The sequence below is a fragment of the Trichomycterus rosablanca genome, chromosome 18 (assembly GCF_030014385.1).
Source record: "Trichomycterus rosablanca isolate fTriRos1 chromosome 18, fTriRos1.hap1, whole genome shotgun sequence".
Classification (NCBI taxonomy): domain Eukaryota; kingdom Metazoa; phylum Chordata; class Actinopteri; order Siluriformes; family Trichomycteridae; genus Trichomycterus; species Trichomycterus rosablanca.
In genome coordinates this window covers 15790264-15810128 of record NC_086005.1, presented here as the reverse complement: position 1 = coordinate 15810128, position 19865 = coordinate 15790264, and the positions used below count along the sequence as shown (strand labels likewise).

The 19865-nt window shown below is 36.0% G+C and overlaps 1 protein-coding gene across 1 annotated transcript; it reads right to left on the bottom strand.

The window, feature by feature from the left end:
• Positions 1-7121: 7121 nt before the first annotated feature.
• On the bottom strand, positions 7122-16644 carry LOC134332525 (bone morphogenetic protein 10-like). The gene is made up of 2 exons (XM_063014203.1): positions 16305-16644; positions 7122-8610 (listed from the first exon to the last, which is right to left on the bottom strand). Exons 1-2 carry the CDS (start codon positions 16642-16644, stop codon positions 7634-7636), a joined length of 1317 nt encoding a protein of 438 aa, XP_062870273.1. The 3' UTR covers positions 7122-7633.
• Between the last annotated feature and the right edge of the window lie 3221 nt (positions 16645-19865).

Sequence of the window (19865 nt, the reverse complement as noted above, 5' to 3'; positions counted from 1 at the left end):
CCGCCGCTCAGACTTGATGCTCCATCTTACGCCCAGCAGTTGCTTTGATTTTGGGAGCAATATGGCGAACAACGCATGCGCACAGTAGATAAACATAAAAATTAAACGGAGAAAGTGGTAGTGGTATCTTGTGCCACCAGATGTCCCTATAATAATACTAGATTTAGCTTTTAAAGCTTCAGTTAATTATTCATTTCCTTAAAAAAATTATTGAAATCTACTGTTAGGCGTATACAAATTAATGACCTAAATAGGGCAATACAAATACTCAATCAAAATGTACACATGTAAAAGTTGGAGTAGCCCCCTACACTCCTGGCATAATTTTAACTTATTGTTATAATAATAATAATAATTATTATTATTATTATTATTATTATTATTATTATTATTATTATTCAGTCAAGTCTAGTCCGACGACTATATAGATAGTGTTTCTCCAGAACATTGTGTCTCCAGTTTGGGTCTTCAGGTTTCCTAATGGCTCCTTCATTGCTCCTCTAATTGTATTCATCCATCTTCTTGCTGGCTGTCCTCCCACTCTGTTACGCTTCTCTTCCAAGCATAATTGTTTTTTTTTCCTATAAACTGATTCTTAGTATAACGTGTCCAAATTAATAGAGCCTCAGTTTGGTTATATGTGTTTCAAGTAAGAGGTTTAATTTGGTCGAGGATCCATTTTTGTATTCTATGGCATTTAAGGTTCTCTTAAAAGTCATCGCTGGCACCAAAGTTTTAAACATAATTGTGTATATAATTTCAGTATTTAAATCATATTATTACAAGTTTTTATATTTTATCCCAACAAAGCTATTTATTAACTTCATATATAATATTTCATATTTATATAATATTTAATTTTTAAATACTTCATATGTAATATTTACTGCAAAGAACACCTTACAACAGTTTAGTATATTACATATTACATATCTCTTCTGATAATATCTACAGTAATGACCCTTTTTAAAGTTTTTTATATTACATTTTTATTCTATTTATTTAATTACAGTGTTGTCCAACAATACTAGTGTACTTTAATACTTTTGTACTTTAATACTAGTGTACTTTAATACTTTTGTACTTTAATGCTTTTGTACTTTAATACTTGTGTACTTTAATACTTTTGTACTTTAATACTTGTGTACTTTAATGCTTGTGTACTTTAATGCTTGTGTACTTTAATACTTTTGTACTTTAATACTTTTGTACTTTAATACTTGTGTACTTTAATGCTTGTGTACTTTAATACTAGTGTACTTTAATACTTGTGTACTTTAATGCTTGTGTACTTTAATACTTTTGTACTTTAATACTTTTGTACTTTAATACTTGTGTACTTTAATGCTTGTGTACTTTAATACTAGTGTACGTTAATACTTTTGTACTTTAATACTTTTGTACTTTAATACTTTTGTACTTTAATACTTGTGTACTTTAATGCTTGTGTACTTTAATACTAGTGTACTTTAATGCTTGTGTACTTTAATACTTTTGTACTTTAATACTTGTGTACTTTAATGCTTGTGTACTTTAATACTAGTGTACTTTAATGCTTGTGTACTTTAATACTTTTGTACTTTAATACTTGTGTACTTTAATGCTTGTGTACTTTAATACTAGTGTACTTTAAAACTTTTGTACTTTAATACTTTTGTACTTTAATACTTTTGTACTTTAATACTTATGTACTTTAATACTTGTGTACTTTAATACTTTTGTTCTTTAATGCTTGTGTACTTTAATACTTTTGTACTTTAATACTTTTGTACTTTAATACTTTTGTACTTTAATACTTGTGTACTTTAATACTTTTGTACTTTAATACTTGTGTACTTTAATACTTTTGTACTTTAATACTTGTGTACTTTAATACATTTGTACTTTAATACTTGTGTACTTTAATACTAGTGTACTTTAATACTTGTGTACTTTAATACTTTTGTACTTTAATACTTGTGTACTTTAATACTTGTGTACTTTAATACTTGTGTACTTTAATACTAGTGTACTTTAATACTTTTGTACTTTAATACTTGTGTACTTTAATACTTTTGTACTTTAATACTTTTGTACTTTAATGTTTCTTGAGCTGCTGTAATAACTGACTGCCCCAATGGGATTAATAAAGTGATCTATCTACCTGTCTACCTATCTAGCTAGCTTCCATCACATTTATATTTCTTGTTGATAAACCATAAGCTTATTTTATTTTAAAGATTTTTATGTTTTAAAAAATTTAGGTGGCTACATTAATTTGGCATGTGAAGATTAATTCAAAAATTAATTAAAAGTAGAAAAAAATGCAATTTTCAAGGTGTGATTTAAATGTAATGACAAACAAATTAACCTCCTGCAATGCCACCACAAACCACTAGAGGGTTCTCTAAGATACTTCATTGACCCACAGTCTTGGTGAAGTGTGTGTGTTCAGTGTGTAGCTGAAACATTAAATGAAACATTTAGTTTCATTTGTTTTTATTAAAATTGTATACATCTAAATCGACAAACTACAAGTCAGATGCAAGGTAACACTTCCAGTCCTGCCCCTAGTTTTATTAATAATGCAATGGACAGGTAAATGCAAAAGTAATAAAATCCTGCATGTTTTAGCATGTTTTAGGCTCAGTTAAAGGCGAGGCCATTTTTTGCTCTTTTACTACAGGAGTCTACTCCTAAAATGAATTAACAATAAACACAGGGCTAAGCCCAAAATAATAAGCAACATGTTACACTTAAACAGTAACTCAGCACATATGCACAAACCTTATTACATACAACACTATAATTCCATTTCTAAGCATGGCACAATTCACATGTATATTTTTTAATTATTTACATTTAATTACATTGTTTAGCAGGCGGTACAGTGCATTCTGGCAGCCCCCAGCTCGCACGAGAGTGATGCATAATAAGGCTGAATTTGTTGGCCCTTACACTAAAATGTTAACAATAATTTGATAAAGTTTAAAGGACCTGACCACAAAAAGTAACTCTCTTTTCAGCAATATTTAAAAGATTTAATATTGTCATCTTTGGAAATAATACTATTCTAAATGAATAGCAACTATGCAGTTAATGTAATTGCATGTTTTTTAAGCGCAGATTGCAGTTGCAGATTTGCCTCGCTACCTTTATACATCTAGCTAAGATGGTAAGAAGGCTAAGTACATTTGAAGGTCAATTGCATATTCTTTTCTGGATTAGGCCTATTTGAAAGTGATAAACATATAAACATGAGATGTACAAGAGTTGAACCTTGGAGAAGTCAACATGTAAGAGTGGTCTATTTGGACTATTTAGAGTTAATACCATGCTCTTTTCCACAATATGCCTACATAGAATTTGTTTACCTCATATATACCTCACATATGAGTTGTTTTAGTGTGCATTTGTTTCAAGGTGCCATCAGCTGAACTAGATGGTTGAATCACAGGTAATTTGCTTTAAATGACATAATGTTGATGAATCAAAGACAATATGCACAGAGGACACATTTCATCAATGTACATTTGAGCAAACCCCAATAAATGTTCATTTTTCTTTCAGCTGCTTCCCTATTTAATCGCAGCAACAGCAGATCTATTCCACACACAGTTTTTTTAGTAACCAACAAATATTTCTAAACAAACAAACCTCTAAAATAAAAACTCTGTATTGACTCTGTCTCATTTGAACTTGGGCTTAGACTTGACCTAAACTTGACCTTTACTTAATCTTGAGCTATTTGTAGTCATGGTCTTAACAAAGGTGCTCTTGATCAGATCACAAATAGTATCACAAATACAACAATTACTAACAAGCATAATACATCAATTATATGAAGAAACTTATATTATAAAAATATTATATTTGACATAACATTCGAAATTATATTCTTATATATTATATAACTTTGTAGCAACAGTTTAGGGAAGGCTGTTTCATGTTCCAGCATTACTGTGTCCCAGTGCACAAAGCAGGGACTATAAAGACATGAAGAAAAGCTCGGTTAAAGAAGTTCCAGTGGTCTGCACAGAGCCCTGATCTCAGCACCACTGAACAGCTTTAAAATTAACTGGAATATTAGTTGAGGCTTCCTTGACCAACATTACTGCCCAGCTACACAAATGTTCTTTTGACTGAATAGGCACAAATTTTCAAAGTCTTCACAGAAGAAAAGATCACATAGAGGTCTCTCTATTTTAATACCAATTGTTTTTCAAATGGGATGCCCAACAAACTCATGGTCAGGTATCCAAATACTTTTGGCCATAAAGTGTATTTTCCCAACCTGATCCACTGACATATTTATTGACACACAATAATCATGCCTTTCATTTCACTTTTACTGTTGTGAAAGTGACTAATACCAGTGTACAACCAGAGCCTTAGAAATAATAAAACATCTCTGCTATTTAAAGTCTATTCTTGAGATTCACACGGATGTTTGAATTTGGTGCAATGTTAATTACCTCTCTATTTACAGCCATAGCTGTGAAGAATAGAAATATATAAAGAAAAGACAGGAGCTAACACATAACGTCTAAAATGTATTTAATTCAGTCCTACTTTGGATTTGAAGGGCTGGTCACATCACATATAGCTTCAGAATAAATGCTAAGCATAAAACCAGCTAACCATGAAAAGACTGCAGGATCAAAATGAACAGGCATGGTTTGTAAAGTTCACTATTGCTATTAGATAAACTAACTATTAAAACTGCTATTTAAACAGAGACTTTTCGATAGGCATGGTTTTTCATGTCAGGTTCCACCTCTGTTAAAAAAAGAGTAAGGGTCAGATGACGATGCATTCCGATCAAGAATGCATGCTCATGATGGTGTTGGCTTTGCATTGGTTTTGTCTAGAAACAGAAGAGGCCAGAGGTGTGTGTAGCATTAAAAACACATTTCCGGCGCTCAGGAATCTTTGCTTTTGTGACCTGGCTGAACCCCACTTGGATTAAAGTCTTCATCCTGAGTGATGGCCTGCAAGCTTCTCAGTTCTGACACCTCCTTATCAAAGCCTTGTGGAAGAGAGTGTGGCAGAGGCTCGCATGGCATGTGACCGTAGAGAGCATGGGTAGATTATGACCAATCAAGAGAAACTATTGAGAGCTAGACCATCCATTCAGCTTTATTTCACTGGCATTTATAAATTTCATACACATGCATATCAAAATGGATGTCAGGAGAAAAAACTAGTGATATTTTAAGCTGAGTGTAAAAAAATAATGCAGCTTAACAAGATCCACAGTTTGCTCAATTTACATTATTAAAATAGACAACTGAGAAAACTGCAAAGTAAATATTTAACACAGATAAAACCCAGATAAAACCTTATTACTGGAGACATTTACCATTTCATTTTAAACAACAATTTACTACTAATAATAATCATTATTAACACACATCATCAAATTACATCATTACCCTGGTTGGGTTCGTGTTAGGTCTGGTTAATTGGTGGAACGGCAGGAAACACCCAGACAGTTTGCCAGTCCATTACAGGGCAGACACACACACACACCAAGCGCAATTTTCTTATCTTCACTTAGCCTGACTGCATGTCTTAGGACATGTGGAAGCAAAGTGGGGCACCTGGAGTAAACCCACGCAGACACAGGAAGAACATGCAAACCCCACACAGAAAGGACCTTGGCTGTCTGGCCAGGAAATCAAACCCATGCCCTTTTTGCTATAAGGCAAGTTCCTGCAGATTCAAATTCTTGGCAGACATGTTTTATAGTTGACCATCTGGACAAGTGTCCACTGTGCCTAAGGTGACAATTTGATTTTTTTTAACTTGACCTTGGTACATGAACTACTGCTTTATGTTATTTTGAGTGGATGCAAACAAACAATCTCTAGTTATAGAGGGACAAAATGCTTAAGCTATAGTAAATGTTAAATAAGCAATCCATGAAGGAGGCAATAGGAGGCAATGCCATGAAGTTAAATGACATTATGGAACTTTCTTTACATTTAAATGAATAGTTTATGATAATATTTTTGGCAACAGTTTAAGGAAGGCCCTTTCCTGTTTCAGCATGACTGTATCCTGCTCACAAAAGGATCCAGGCCTTCTCATCCTCAAGGCACTTGGCCACAAATTTGCCACAAATGTCCCACAAACACAATCCAAAATCTTGTGGAAAGCCTTCCCAGAAAAGTGGAGGCTGTTATGGCCACAAGGGGATACCATAATACTGTATATAAATGTCCATGGATTTGTTCAACAAGGTGGTTGGGTATCCAAATACTTCGACATAAAATAGTGCTTTTAAATCAGAGAAATTCAGTCTGAATCAGTACTGTGTTGGTGAAAAAGTACTATAACAAAATGCCAAAGTTCCTTCTTATGGGCAAGTGGCAAAAACGTACGACTTTTTAACTTTTAAAATGTGTCCCTAGTGGTCCAGTTTCTGGTCAAGGTTCTGGACTACTAAATCTAAAGCTCTAGACCAAACACTAAATTGGTTGTGCAACCTTGTAGATAGGTAGGGGCCTAGTGTGCTGTGGGTGACAAAAAATGACTGAATGAGTTTTTGTTTTGTAATAATGTATGTATGTAAAAAGAAATCCAACTGGCTGATAACACTGCTGGGGATTTAAACCCGGTAATGGGCTAGCGGAATTTACTGGTTGTGTGATGTTGTTGTTTTTGTTGTTATGCTAAAATAAGGATTCAGGAAGAAAAAAATACATTGTAATATTACAATTAAAAAAATGAAAAAATGTGTTTACTTTTCTTTTTATTTAATTTTTTTATATTTTCATGTATTTTTTGTAAATATTTTACATAAAATAATTTTTTAAAAATACGTACGTTTACAAACTGTGCTGGTGTAATGTCTTTTAAAATTATTGTATTTTATTGACATAAAATAAAGTTACAATTCAAGTATGTGTAAGTGGGAAAACTCATTTGCTAGAAGCTGCTACAGTATGTGTAGTCACTAAGAAAAAATAAATAATGGAAAAATATTAAAGGATTAATTGTTAAGTTTAGGTGTTTTAGCCACACCTATTGCTAACAGGTATTTATTTATTATTGTTTTTATTTATCAGGATTTTAACGTCATGTTTTACATGCTGGTTACATTCATGACAGAACAGGTAGTTACTGGTTACACAAGATTCATCAGTTTAAGTCTTTAATGTCAAACACAGTCATGGACAATTTGTATCTCCAGTTCACCTCACTTGCACGTATTTGGACTGTGGGAGAAAACCAGAGCTCCCGAGGTGAAAGTGCTACCTACTGACAGTGCTATCCACCGCGCTCTAATATGTATTTAAAATTAATATGTTTGTTTTTATTATAATTTTAAATCCTCAGGCATGTGCAGGCATTATATATTACCCTGTGGAAACCCTACAATAGAGAAAACCCAAGGATCATTTACAAAAAGCAGATATACAGTACATTAAGTGAAAGCCTAAAACCTTTTTTTTTTTTTTACAAAGCAGCATGCTTTTGTGCCATAGACAATGTATTTTACTTTTACTCTGAGCTTATGGATAATTAAATTATCACACTAATGCAGCATCATAATGGTGCATCCATTTGTTCATATGTTTTCATATCAACTGATGAAGACTTTCCTCAGCATCAGCGAACTCGAGATAGAGATTGCGCGTGTCCTCTTTCATCTGCAGCCGCACTCTGCCACCACCATGCCCTCATATTTGTTTTGGAAAATTACATGGCCATTTTCGTGGTACAGCATGGAGATCGGTTCCAGTTTGGTGGGTACGCAGCACGCCCGCGAGACCCTCTGAGAGCTTTTTAAATTCACCAGCGTTTGGACCAGTGCGTGCTTGGTTGGTGTCGTTTGCGGAAGTAGAGGAAAAGTGCACTCCCCGTGGCATGCGTAGGCATCGTAGCCCGGTGGAGCAACGACCCACGAGTCCCAACCTATGTCCTTAAAATCCACATAGAGTGGAGTCCTCTTGCACTGGCTCTCCTTGGCGTGGCGGCGGGTTCGAGGGGCGCTTTTGTAGACTCTGTTTGAGTGTATTTGCGTTGACAAGGCCTCATTATGTTGCTTGTGTTCTTCATTTTCATCCACAAACAATGCAATATTATTCAGTTGACCATTATTATCTTCTGGAGTCATATGCCCTGGATGGTCCTTATCTGAGAAAACAATCAACACTGGTTCATGCTTTCCTCCCGAATTCTGTTCAATGTCCAGATGGATTAGAAACACACCATCTTTCTCATTCTGTATCTGATTCCCCTGATCCACATCATTCACACTTTCAATATGCAGCTCCAGCCAGTGGTTTGTGCTCTCTGACTGTCGCCATTTTTTAGCGGTATCAGTCATGTCAAACACCTCCCATCCGCTGCTTTCACTCTGGCCGTACCTTGCCAAAAGCTGCTGGGTCCCAACCAGAGCATTTGTTTCTGGCATGCCCTCAAACAAAGACCTGCCTTCCGTCTCCATCTCAAAAATGGTCACCTTCCAGTTGACCCTGTTGTAGTGTTGGGGATCTGGACGGATTAGCATGAAGAGGCGGAGCTCAGCTGCAATGATGTGCTCATGATGGGGGATGGAGACGTTGAACATGAGGGGGTGTGTCCTCACGCCTCCGGTGGTCACGCTATATGGGGAGGTGTCTGTAAATAAAATATCAACACTGATTACTAACAGAATATGGTTTGAACTTGACTTACCTCATCAGAAAAGACTTGGTATAAATGGCTGTATTCTAAATCCTACATTGTTTTGGCACCATGAAGTTGTACATTTGAGGGACATACCCTCACTTTTGTGTCCTTTACTACCTAGTGTGACATGTACATGCCTAATGATTGACATTCGTAGCAGATGTATAACATAAATATGTTCCAACATCGTGACCATAGTTTGGGGAAGCCCCTTTCCAGTTCCTGGTGCACAAATCAAGGTCCATAAAGACATGGCTTGAGTTTGATGTGGAGGATCTTCAGCGGCCTGAACAGAGCCCTGATTTATATCTCACTGATCAACTCTAGGATGAATTGGAATGTTGATTGTGAGCTGAGCTATGCCTTTGTGTTCAACATCAGTGCCTGACCTTAAAAATGCTTTAAAATAAAAATCTTTTGATGGTTGCAGAGGTTGTTATAGTTGTTGATGAGGGAGCCAATACTGCTGCCAAGATGTTTAACTAGCTCATTGACAGGTGTGATTTTCGACATATAGTGTATTATTTTACTTCATTTTGTTCATGTTGCAGTTATTAGCATGGTTCAAATTATTGGGGGATTGGGGTTTTGACCCTCCTAATTAATACTTGGACTTGGTAAAAATAAAAGTTCGGTGTGGGGGTTGGTCGTTAGTTAGCTAAACTGTAACTTAAGACAAAACATCAGACAAGATCTAGTCATCTCTCTTGATGACTCCTAGATCAGACCATTTGATAATGTACGAAACCTGGGTGTTGTCCTGGATAACCAGCTGTCCTACTCTCCTCATGTAGCCAACATGACAAGATCGTGCCGGTTCCTCCTCTGCAACATCAAGAAGATTCGTCCATTTCTCTCCATGGAAGCCACTCAGATTCTTGTCCAGTCACTTGTAATCTCAAGGTTGGACTACTGCAACTCACTCCTGGCATGTGCTCTTATGTCCACTATTGAACATAACCCTTGCAACTCATTCAAAGTCCACCTGCTCACCTGGTTTTTAACCAACCTAAACACTGCCACATCACCCCACTGCTGCGTTCTCTTCACTGGCTTCCTGTAGCTGCCCGCATTCAGTTTAAAACACTGATGCTCGCCTACAAAGCCAAAATGTACCAGCCCCAAGCTACCTTCGAGGTCTAATAAAACCCTGCTCTGTACCACGCAACCTCAGAGCCACTAGTCTCGCTCAAGCCTCAAGCATCAAGGCTCTTTTCTGTACTTGCACCCAAGTGGTGGAACGAGCTTCTCTTGTCTGTCATCATCATCATCTCATCATCTGAGTCTCTCGCTGTCTTCAAAACACGATTGAAAACCCAACTCTTTACTAAACACTTACAGGGTTTCAGCAGATTTGTATTCTTGGACTGTTTTCTACTTCAACAAGAGTAAGGTAATTTTCACTATGGAAGCTCTTCTGTAAGTCGCTCTGGATAAGAGCATCTGCTAAATGCCGAAAATGTAAATCTAAACTTATTTAAAGTTAACCCCCCAATAGTCACTGTGTATTTCACACTCTGGTTAATAAAAATATATATATCCTTAATTGTTATACAATTTTAATGTCTGATTGAATAGAATATGACATTTAACCTTTAAAGTCATAAGAATACTAGAATGTTGTATGTGACCCTTTACTTTTTACAGAAGTATAGAGCATTGTGTTTCAGGATTGCAAAGCTTTGAATTCCAATAATGTATTTAAGCCTGAGTCTTTTAAACCATCATATACTGTAACTGATCATTTGATGTCCATAGAATACATGTTGTGTTTTACCCTTTATAGTCCCTTGTGCTTCAGAAAAGGTTATGCTTCAGAAAATCTAATAATTCTAGTATGTTTTCAGAATTTCACTTAATTTCACTTCATGCAGGACTTCAGCCACTCCCTCTTACACATAGCCAATCATGTCTGTGTTGATGCCTGGCCAAATGATAGCCAAGAATGGGGTAGAGTAATAGAACATTGTGCAACCCAAGCATTTAACCTTTGACATTTTAACCCTTTACAATCAGAATGTTTTAACTAGTTGAAACACCTATAATTGTAGATTGTTCATACATTTTTAGAATCTTGTGATTAATCCTTTAAAGCAGGGGTGTCAAACTCACGGCCCGCGGGTCAGATCCGGCCCGCCACGTCATTTTATGTGGCCCGCGAGAGGTTTAACGACTGTACGATTGTTGTCATGGTTCGTGTCGTTACAGAGACGCGCTTATAATTTAACGGGAGTCCTGCGCCTTTAAGAGACACCGTGACATCGTAGTCATGGCAACTAACTTTAACCTTCGCTAAGAAGCCATGTGACTTTTACGGCAAAGAGAACGCGAAGTAGCGTAGTCAGTAATGTAAACAATAATAAATAAATACAAATAATTATCTTGCAGTATAATACCAAAGCATCGTCTGTAAGTAGTGGCGTTTATATTCTCAGTTGTTTGTAAATGTTTAGTGAGTATATCACAGCGTTTTAGTTACAAATTTACCGTAATTAAATACTGTTGTTACGTTACTATAGCAATTAGTATCTTTACACACAATTTTAACTCCTTAGCGCTATTTTACGTTTGGTTAAATCTCATATTGTACCAGATGCAACACTTGACTACAGCTGTGTGCCTTTACTGTATTAAGTTCTTTATTGTTTGTATTTTTACTTCATTTTGATGCACACAGTGTATCACACAGCTGGCGAGCAAATAAAACCGACTGTATTCTGAAGAGAGCTGTCTGTCTGTCTGTCTGTCTAGCTGTCTGTCTAGCTGGGAAAGGGGGATAAACTATTAGTGAGGGCAGAATGATTGTCTTAAAAATACACTGTAAAATCCTAAACAAACTGCATCTTTCAAAATGCATGCTGATTTTGTGACCTGCAAAGTGACACATCCCGCCAGTAGATGATGTTACACATATTTACACATAATCCCAAAATGTACAAGAAGATAATTAAGAAAATTAAGCAGAAGGAGGAAATTTAATGAAAATGAAAACAAGTTTGTGCTTCAGGAAGAGAAAACGGTGCGTCTCTTGTGTTATGAGACCGTGTCTGTGGTAAAGGAGGACAATATAAATGCAGAATTTAGCCTCCAAGAAAAACAACAGACTGCAATCACAGCAGAATGCGTTACAATCGGCCCTTTGAAGGCCACAATAATGCTGATGTGGCCCTCGGTGAAAATGAGTTTGACACCCCTGCTTTAAAGCGTTTCAAATTATAGAATGTTGTGTTTAACTTCTTGAACCCATTTCAAGTCTAGTGTACTGGGTTTAACCAAATAAAGCCTTCAGAATTCTGGAATATGACATTTAACCTTTAAAGCTGTAAGAATACTAGAATGTTGTATATAACCTTTAACTGTTCATTGAATTATAGAGCATTGTGTTTCAGGATTGCAGAGCTTTGAATTCTCATAATGTATTTAAGCCTGAGTCTTTCAAACTATCAAATATTGTGCTTAATCATTTGATGTCCATAGAATACATGTTGTGTTTTACCCTTTATAGTCCGTAGGATTCTAGAATGTTCTCTTTATGCCTCTAATAACTTCAATAATTTGCATCAACCACTTTATTTTGGTCATGGTTTTAGAGAAACACTGGACAGGGCACTACTAATCCATTGGAGGGCTTCAGCCACACCCTCTTACACATAGCCAATCATGTCTGTGTTGATGCTTAGTCAAATGATAGCCAAGAATGGAGTAGAGTTGTCGAACATTGTGCAACACAAGCATTTAACCCTTGACATCTTAACCCTTTACAATCAGAATAAGAATTTTTTAACTAGTTGAAGCACCTATAATTCTTGATTGTCGTATATAAGCATTCAAAGAACATACACAGCAAAAACTGGAGTGTTGACATTTCAGAGTAAAACATTTCAGAGTTTATTTTCACTCTCAAAGTGTCATGTACTTTAAATTGTTTTTTAAATTTGAATGAATTTTAATTTAAATTGTGTTTAGTGTTGTAGTTATTTGGCAGAGTTGATTGGATTGGTGTTAACCTAACTTAGATTAACTTAAACTCCGCCCATGCATTTAGATTTAATTAAACTCTGCCCATGCATTTTACTTCTTCGGTTGGAGACAAGGAGACGACAGCACCATTTTCCTCCTCTCAAGTTTATGTGGTAAGTGTAATTAATTCAGTCTTAATGAAAGTATACATTGATGATGATATTGTCAGTCTAAAACATAGGTATACTAAAGGATGTGTGTGTGAGAGTGAGAGAGAAAGTTTCTGTTGTAAGTACGCTGCACAAATTGACTGCAACTGATTGATGCCACTTAGGTTACATCAGCTGCTTTTGGTCCTGTGTGATTTTTTGTTTGTGTGTTTAGCCGTCTAGTCAGCTAGGTTAGCAAGCTAAATGACTTGTTTTCTTCCTGCCTGATGGGGAACTGTGTACTGTGGTTGTTTTGTGTTCTTTTTTTCAATTATTATTCTGGGCAAATGGTTAACATATTGGTGGCTCATATGATGGATAATCATGGGTATGTGCGTTCTATATTCTTTTTTTTTTTTTTTTTTTGTGCCAAATAACTGCATGACAATTGCATAAAATTAAATGAGATATTTAATCTCTTTTCAGATTAAATGAGAATCTGAGAAGTTGATGAGGGAGATTTTTTAGCACCGCCAGAAACTTGTTAATGATCCAGGCAGAAGTGCTGATATCCTTTCCACCTTTCCAAGATTTCTGGATACAAAAGGATTGGCAAGTTTGGAATGATGTTTATACTGGGTAGAAATTAAGCATTTAATGTAGTAGTACAACTAGTAGTTTAAAATTAATTATTTATTAAAGGCTGATCAAGACTCTCCTGTTTTGATGACTAGACGGAATGCTTTCTTCAAGCCAAATATCATAAAAGAGGCCAAGAGGCTCACTTCAGCACCAGAGCTGCGTCACGTGTTGCAGTAAGCAGAAAGTTCACCAGGAAGTGATCTTGAGTCGACGTGTGTTAATGCATTTGCTATAATTTTTACCTTTCATAACTTTTGTAATTATAGACTAGTTTATACACTGGACAATCATTGTATGTTTACTGTTCTTAATATGTCTCTTCATTGTTACTTACCTGGACACTACTGCACTTTAACTGTATTATATGTAAATAATATCTATCTTCTGGTTAGATGCTACTGCATTTCGTTGGCTCTGTACTTGTACTCTGCACAATGACAATAAAGTTGAATCTAATCAATTGCAGTCTTTTTTGCATTAATTCATGCATTCATTATTGTAGAGTTTAAGATTTAGTTTGTTTATTCTCTGTTTTGTTTATCTTGTTTATCTGATTTAATGGAAAATATGACCAATAGATAGACATTTCAAAACTCAACACCTCTGTAAAAGTATTAAATTTGATGAATTTTCCATTATTTGATTGTGACTTTGTCTTCAGCCTATGACCAACAAATGGCCTGTTGTTGCTTTTGCATCTTCAACCGCCACCACCAGGAAAAATAAAAGTTATTTGTAAAAATTATTTGGTGTATTGGAATTATTTCTTCGTATTATTAGAAGAATAATTTAGGGAGTTAAATGAACACTACTAAAGTATAACTCAGAGCAGTATTATTTTTAGATAGAACCCAACAGTGATTGCATAGCAGAGCCTGGATTTGAACCACCAATCTTCCGGTTGATAGCCCACAGCTCTACCCACTAGGCTACCACTGTCCAAGGTCAGCCAAAGTTTGTACTCTCTTAGTTACTTTAACTCTGTTTCATGAGTTAAAACAGGAACTCTGACAAGGTGTTAAACATTGAACTATTTTGAAAGTGTTGATTTAACTCTTAAGAATGTGGAGCTACGTATATAAACCCTGAAAAAGTGTTAAAATCAACTCTGTGGGAGTTAATTCAACACTGGACTTTTTGCTGTGTACAATAGAATCTTGTGATTAAACCTTTAAAGCGTTTCAAATTCTACAATGTTGTGTTTAACTTCTTGAAACCCTTTCAGGTCTAGTATACTGTGTTCAACCAAATAAAGCCTCCAGAATTCTAAAATATGACATTTAACTTTAAAATCGCAAGAATACTAGAATGTTGTATATAACCTTTTACTGTTTTATAGAGCATTATATAGAGCATTGTGTTTCAGGATTGCAGAGCTTTGAATTCTCATAATGTATTTAAGCCCGAGTCTTTTAAACCATCAAATATTGTGCTTGATCATTTGATGTCCATAGAATACATGTTGTGTTTTACTCTTTATAGTCCCTAGGATTCTAGAATGTTCTCTTTATGCCTCTAATAACTTCAATAATTTGCATCAACCGCTTTATTCTGGTCATGGTTTTAGAGAAACACTGGACAGGGCACTACTAATCCATTGGAGGGCTTCAGCCACACCCTCTTACACATAGCCAATCATGTCTGTGTTGATGCCTAGCCAAACGATAGCCAAGAATGGAGTAGAGTTATAGAACATTGTGCAACCCAAGCATTTAACCCTTGACATTTTAACCCTTTACAATCAGAATGTTTAACTAGTTAAAGCACAACATTCAAGAACATACATTTTTAGAATCTTGTGATTAAACCTTTAAAGGATTTCAAATTGGAGAATGTTGTGTTTTACTTCTTGAACCCCTTTCATGTCTTGTATACTGGGTTTAACTAAATAAAGCCTTCAGAATTCTGGAATGTCAAAGGAATCACTGAAGCCTTAAGTAAATGTTTTAACCCCCTTGAAAATCTGAAAGATGTTTTGTTTAGTTTTTGCTACTGGATAGATTTCTAGAATTTGGTTCTAAGATCTTTTAGGCTTTTGTTACTTCTTTAAACCCTTTAAACTGTAGAATGTTGAGTTCAAACATTTGAAGTTTCTTATCATTTAAGAATGCTGTGATTGATCGTTTTAGGCAGTTTATATTCTATACTTTTGTGTTTATCCATTAAAAGCATAAAAATTGTAGAATGTTATCTATAACCACTTAAAGCTAGCTTCCTAATGTTCTTTAACCATTTCCAGTCTTTAGACTTCTAGGCTATTGTTTTTTATTCTTAAAAGCTATGAAAGTTCTGCAATATTGTGGTTAACCCTTTAAAGCTCTAAAGACTTTATGGCTTGATTTTTAAAAGCAAACATTTAGCTATAAATTAAATTTAAATTTTAGTGTTTAATGTAAATCTTTAAGTCCCAAAATGTTGTTAGAAATTAGCCATTAGAAATTCAAAATCAAGAATATGTAGAATCTGTTCCCTATAAGCATTCCATATAATGTTGTGATACACTGTTTCTAGCTCTGAATCACTAGACTATTTTAAATCAGCTCTTTAAAATCCTGAGAATTCTAGAATACTTTGTTTGAAGACCCAAGAATAATGCATTTATTTAATTGATCAACTTATTATGTTTCTTTTTTACACTAAAACCATCCACACTTATTTGTTTTACCACATATTTTTTCGATTGCTTTTACCTACAGTGTTTGCTACACAAATGATCCAATTTTCTATTAATTTCTATTTTTATTTTATTAGATATTACTAAGAAATATTATAGAAATATGACAAACATCATCAAAGAACAAGCAATAGCTGACATCGCAGAGTTAATAGTGTTCAGTGTTAAGACGTTTTAGTACCAAATTCAAGAAATATGATAAAAAATTTACAGCGTACCTTCATTTTTAAAGCTGCGTGCAATATTGGCATCAGGCCTGGTGCGGCGGTCATTTACATAATGGTTGTACAGTTCCAGCATGTACTCTGGTGTCTCAATGTGATCAGCCTGAGACCTTGACTGTGGCTCCTGCTCTGTTAAATTTAACATAGAGAGGAACTGGTTCAGAAGTGTCTGAACATCCACTTTATCATCCTGGTCCAGCATTGACTGGTCTGCCATGCCGAGCTCTCCTGAGAAAGACCTCGGCTCTCTGAGAGAAGAAATCGGACTTGCTTGACCCCAACAAGGCAGCAAGATGCAAAGAATTAAGGTTTGAACAAACCCAATCATTGACATCTCTAGAGAAGCTCTGGGTTGAGATAAAACCTGGAGGAATATTAACATAATGAAAATAATCCTGGGCTCTGGCGTTTTGTTATATGGGGGTGGTGGGGTGTGTGAGAGAGGAACAAACAGCCTTGTCCTTGTCGATCTTGTGATACGGCGCAGAGGGCAGGACATTGCTGTCAACCTCATCGTGCTGACAAGTTTGGAGATGTTGCCACTCGCTTGGGCCCTGGCCCTCTTAAAGCACGGGTGGTGCTAGCCGTGGAGTTCACCACTCATCCTGTATGTTCTTTCCATGCATACCTTACCATGCATATGCTTGGTCACTTTCAGCGTCAATCTGAAAAATGCCAAGCTTAAAAATGCCAAGATAAATATCATACATGTATGTGAAGTTAATGTCTTGCTTGTGTAAGCAACAACCTGTAAGCCCACTTGTAAGGTCAGTTCCAGAATTACAGAGCCAGGAAAGTAGTGTACGTACCCACGATTTGTGGCTATACCCGCTCTTCTGGGAAGGCTATCCACGTTATTGGAGTTTGTCTGTTGAAATCTAGTGTGCACATTTGGTCAAAAAAAGTTTGAGAAGGTCTAATGTGCAACCAATTTTTAAATTAATTACAAAGATTTAATAGGGTTAGGGTTGGGAGCCTGTGCAGGCCACTGGAGTCCACACAAACTTGTCAAATCATATCTTTGTAGATCTTGTTTTGTGCTGAGGGGTATGGTCATGGAAAGCTTCACCAAGCATGTATCTAAGTAATAAGTTAAATATTCCAATAAACAAGCAGTTAAACACACTGTTGTTCGTTATGTGGCTGATTTTATGCGCATGCTATTATTATTATTATCAGTAGCAGTGGTATAGATTAGTTTGTTTGTTTGTTTATTAGGATTTTAACGTCATGTTTTACACTTTGGTTACATTCATGACAAGAACGGTAGTTACTCATCATTACACACAAGGTTCATCAGTTCATAAGGTTACATCGAACACAGTCATGGCCAATTTAGTGTCTCCAATTCACCTCACTTGCATGTCTTTGGACTGTGGGAGGAAACCGGAGCACCCGGAGGAAACCTACGTGAACACGGGGAGAACATGCAAACTCCACACAGAAACGACCCAGACCGCCCCACCTGGGGATCGAACCCAGGACCCTTTTGCTGTGAGGCAACGGTGCTACCCACTTAGCCACCCGTATAGATTAGTAATGCAGCATATTTTCTTGTAAGCAGAATGACAACAAAATATAGTTATATTATTATTAAAATGCAAATGTTTACAGGCTACTTTAGTACTGTGTGGTTAAGGAGTATCATAGCCCTTCACCATGGTAATTTATTGACTGTTTGTTTTTGTGCCACTGAGGCTGCCTGACTGGGTGAAGTTGCCATGGCAATTTGTTGTTGACCATCCCCCTTGAACCCTTGACCCATTAATATACCTATCTGATAGGTAGGTGAGTCCACCCACCTCTCCCCTATGATCAAGATTCCACTTAGAAAAAAGTGTCAACTTGTCACCGACAAGAGAAGTGTGAGGTGCCAAGAGAATTAAGAGAGAAGGATTTATTTACAGAAGATAAGTGCACGGATGACAAATGATATTTGGATGCATTTTCATGCAGTAAATCAATCGCAATCAAAATGTCAGTACAAGTGACTCAAGTGAACCGGATCACATTACTGAGTGACTCGGATTAACCCGAGTCCATAAAATGAATCGAATCTACCACCAGTATAAGGTATATGGAATCATGGAATATATTTATATTATGAATTGGTACATGACTTGAAATGAAAATTTCTCTTCCATTTCTATTTTAACCGAGAAGCTAAATAATATCTTCCAGATGGACAATGTCTAAAAACATACATCCAAACAAAGTGGCTAGAAAAGTTTCCTGTAACAAGTAAAGTCCTTACAAGAGAGGACTCATGAGCCTGTGGAATCCAGGGATTCCTTCCTCTGGATTCTCCACTCATTATCTATTACAGGAAAAGATCTATGTGCTGCCGCTGGTGCTAATAATTGTGACATGTTGCTTAGTTAAAATCTTTTAAGAAAATGTACCAATGGTACCAATAATTTAGGACCTGACTGAACATAAGTGAACAATATAAAGCTTTAAAGTTTGAGAAGTCTCATTTAAACGCACTATATCGGGTAAATTTGGTATCTTATCAGCTGTTTGAGTGGATGAGTGTGTTGTATTGGTTGCGCAGGCAACAAGAGGAACTTAACACAAACACTGCAGTATATACGTATGTACAAGCATGTAAAGATTCCAGTATACAGTCATGTGAAAAAGTTAGGACACCCCATGAGAGCCTTTGTCTTTTTGAACATATTTAAACATATGGACATTTGAGCTTTATTTGAACAGTACTGAGAGATGGAGCTTTTATAACTAAACAAAAAAAAATGTTACAAATTACTTTTAAACACAAGTTGTAAAATGTAATGAACAAAAATGGAAGTTTATTGTGAGGAAAAAGTTAAAACACCCCCACATTTATTGCTACTTAAAATGTCTAAAATTAGAATCAGGTGCACCACATCAGCTGCAATGATTAGACCATCATTAGAGGACATTGGAGTTTTATTTAAACCTCAGACATTAGTTTGGTTTGCTCTTGATTGTTGAAGTGAGTGGTATCACCATGATGAGATCTAAAGAGCTCTCTGAGGCCTTCAGAAAGAAGATTGTAGATGCATATGAGTCTGGGAAGAGATTTAAACAGATCTCAAAACAATTCCACTGTCCACTGTAAAATAATTTACAAGTGGAGAACATTTAAAACAACTGCTAACATGGCCAGGTCAGGCCGTCCTAGCAAGTTCAGTCCAAGAGCAGACCTCAAGATGTGTAAAGAAGTCTCCAATAATCCTACAATGTCATCACAGGACCTCAGGTAGCTCTTGCCACAGTTGGTCAAGGTACATGCATCTATCATCAGAAAGAGACTGCACAAGTTTGATTTTCATTGGAGGTGAGCAAGGAGGAAACCCTTGCCGTCAAAAAAAAAACATCAGGGCAAGTTTACCAGAGAACACCTAGACAAAGACCAGGACTTCTGTAACAATGTGCTTTAGACAGATGAATCCAAAGTTGAATTATTTGGCACAGTTACCAAAGACATGTTTGGTGCAAACCAAACACATCACTTGAGCACAAGAACCTCATACCAACTGTGAAGCATGGAGGTAGAAATGTCATGGTTTG

What these genes read in the sequence shown, in the direction of transcription:
- LOC134332525 (XM_063014203.1), bottom strand. Translation starts at nt 16,644, where the DNA reads ATGTCAATGATTGGGTTTGTTCAAACCTTAATTCTTTGCATCTTGCTG. An exon ending in ACGCAGCTTTAAAAATGAAG is followed by an intron (nt 8,611 to 16,304) that starts GTACGCTGTAAA and finishes TTTTATTTACAG; the next exon opens with ACACCTCCCCATATAGCGTG.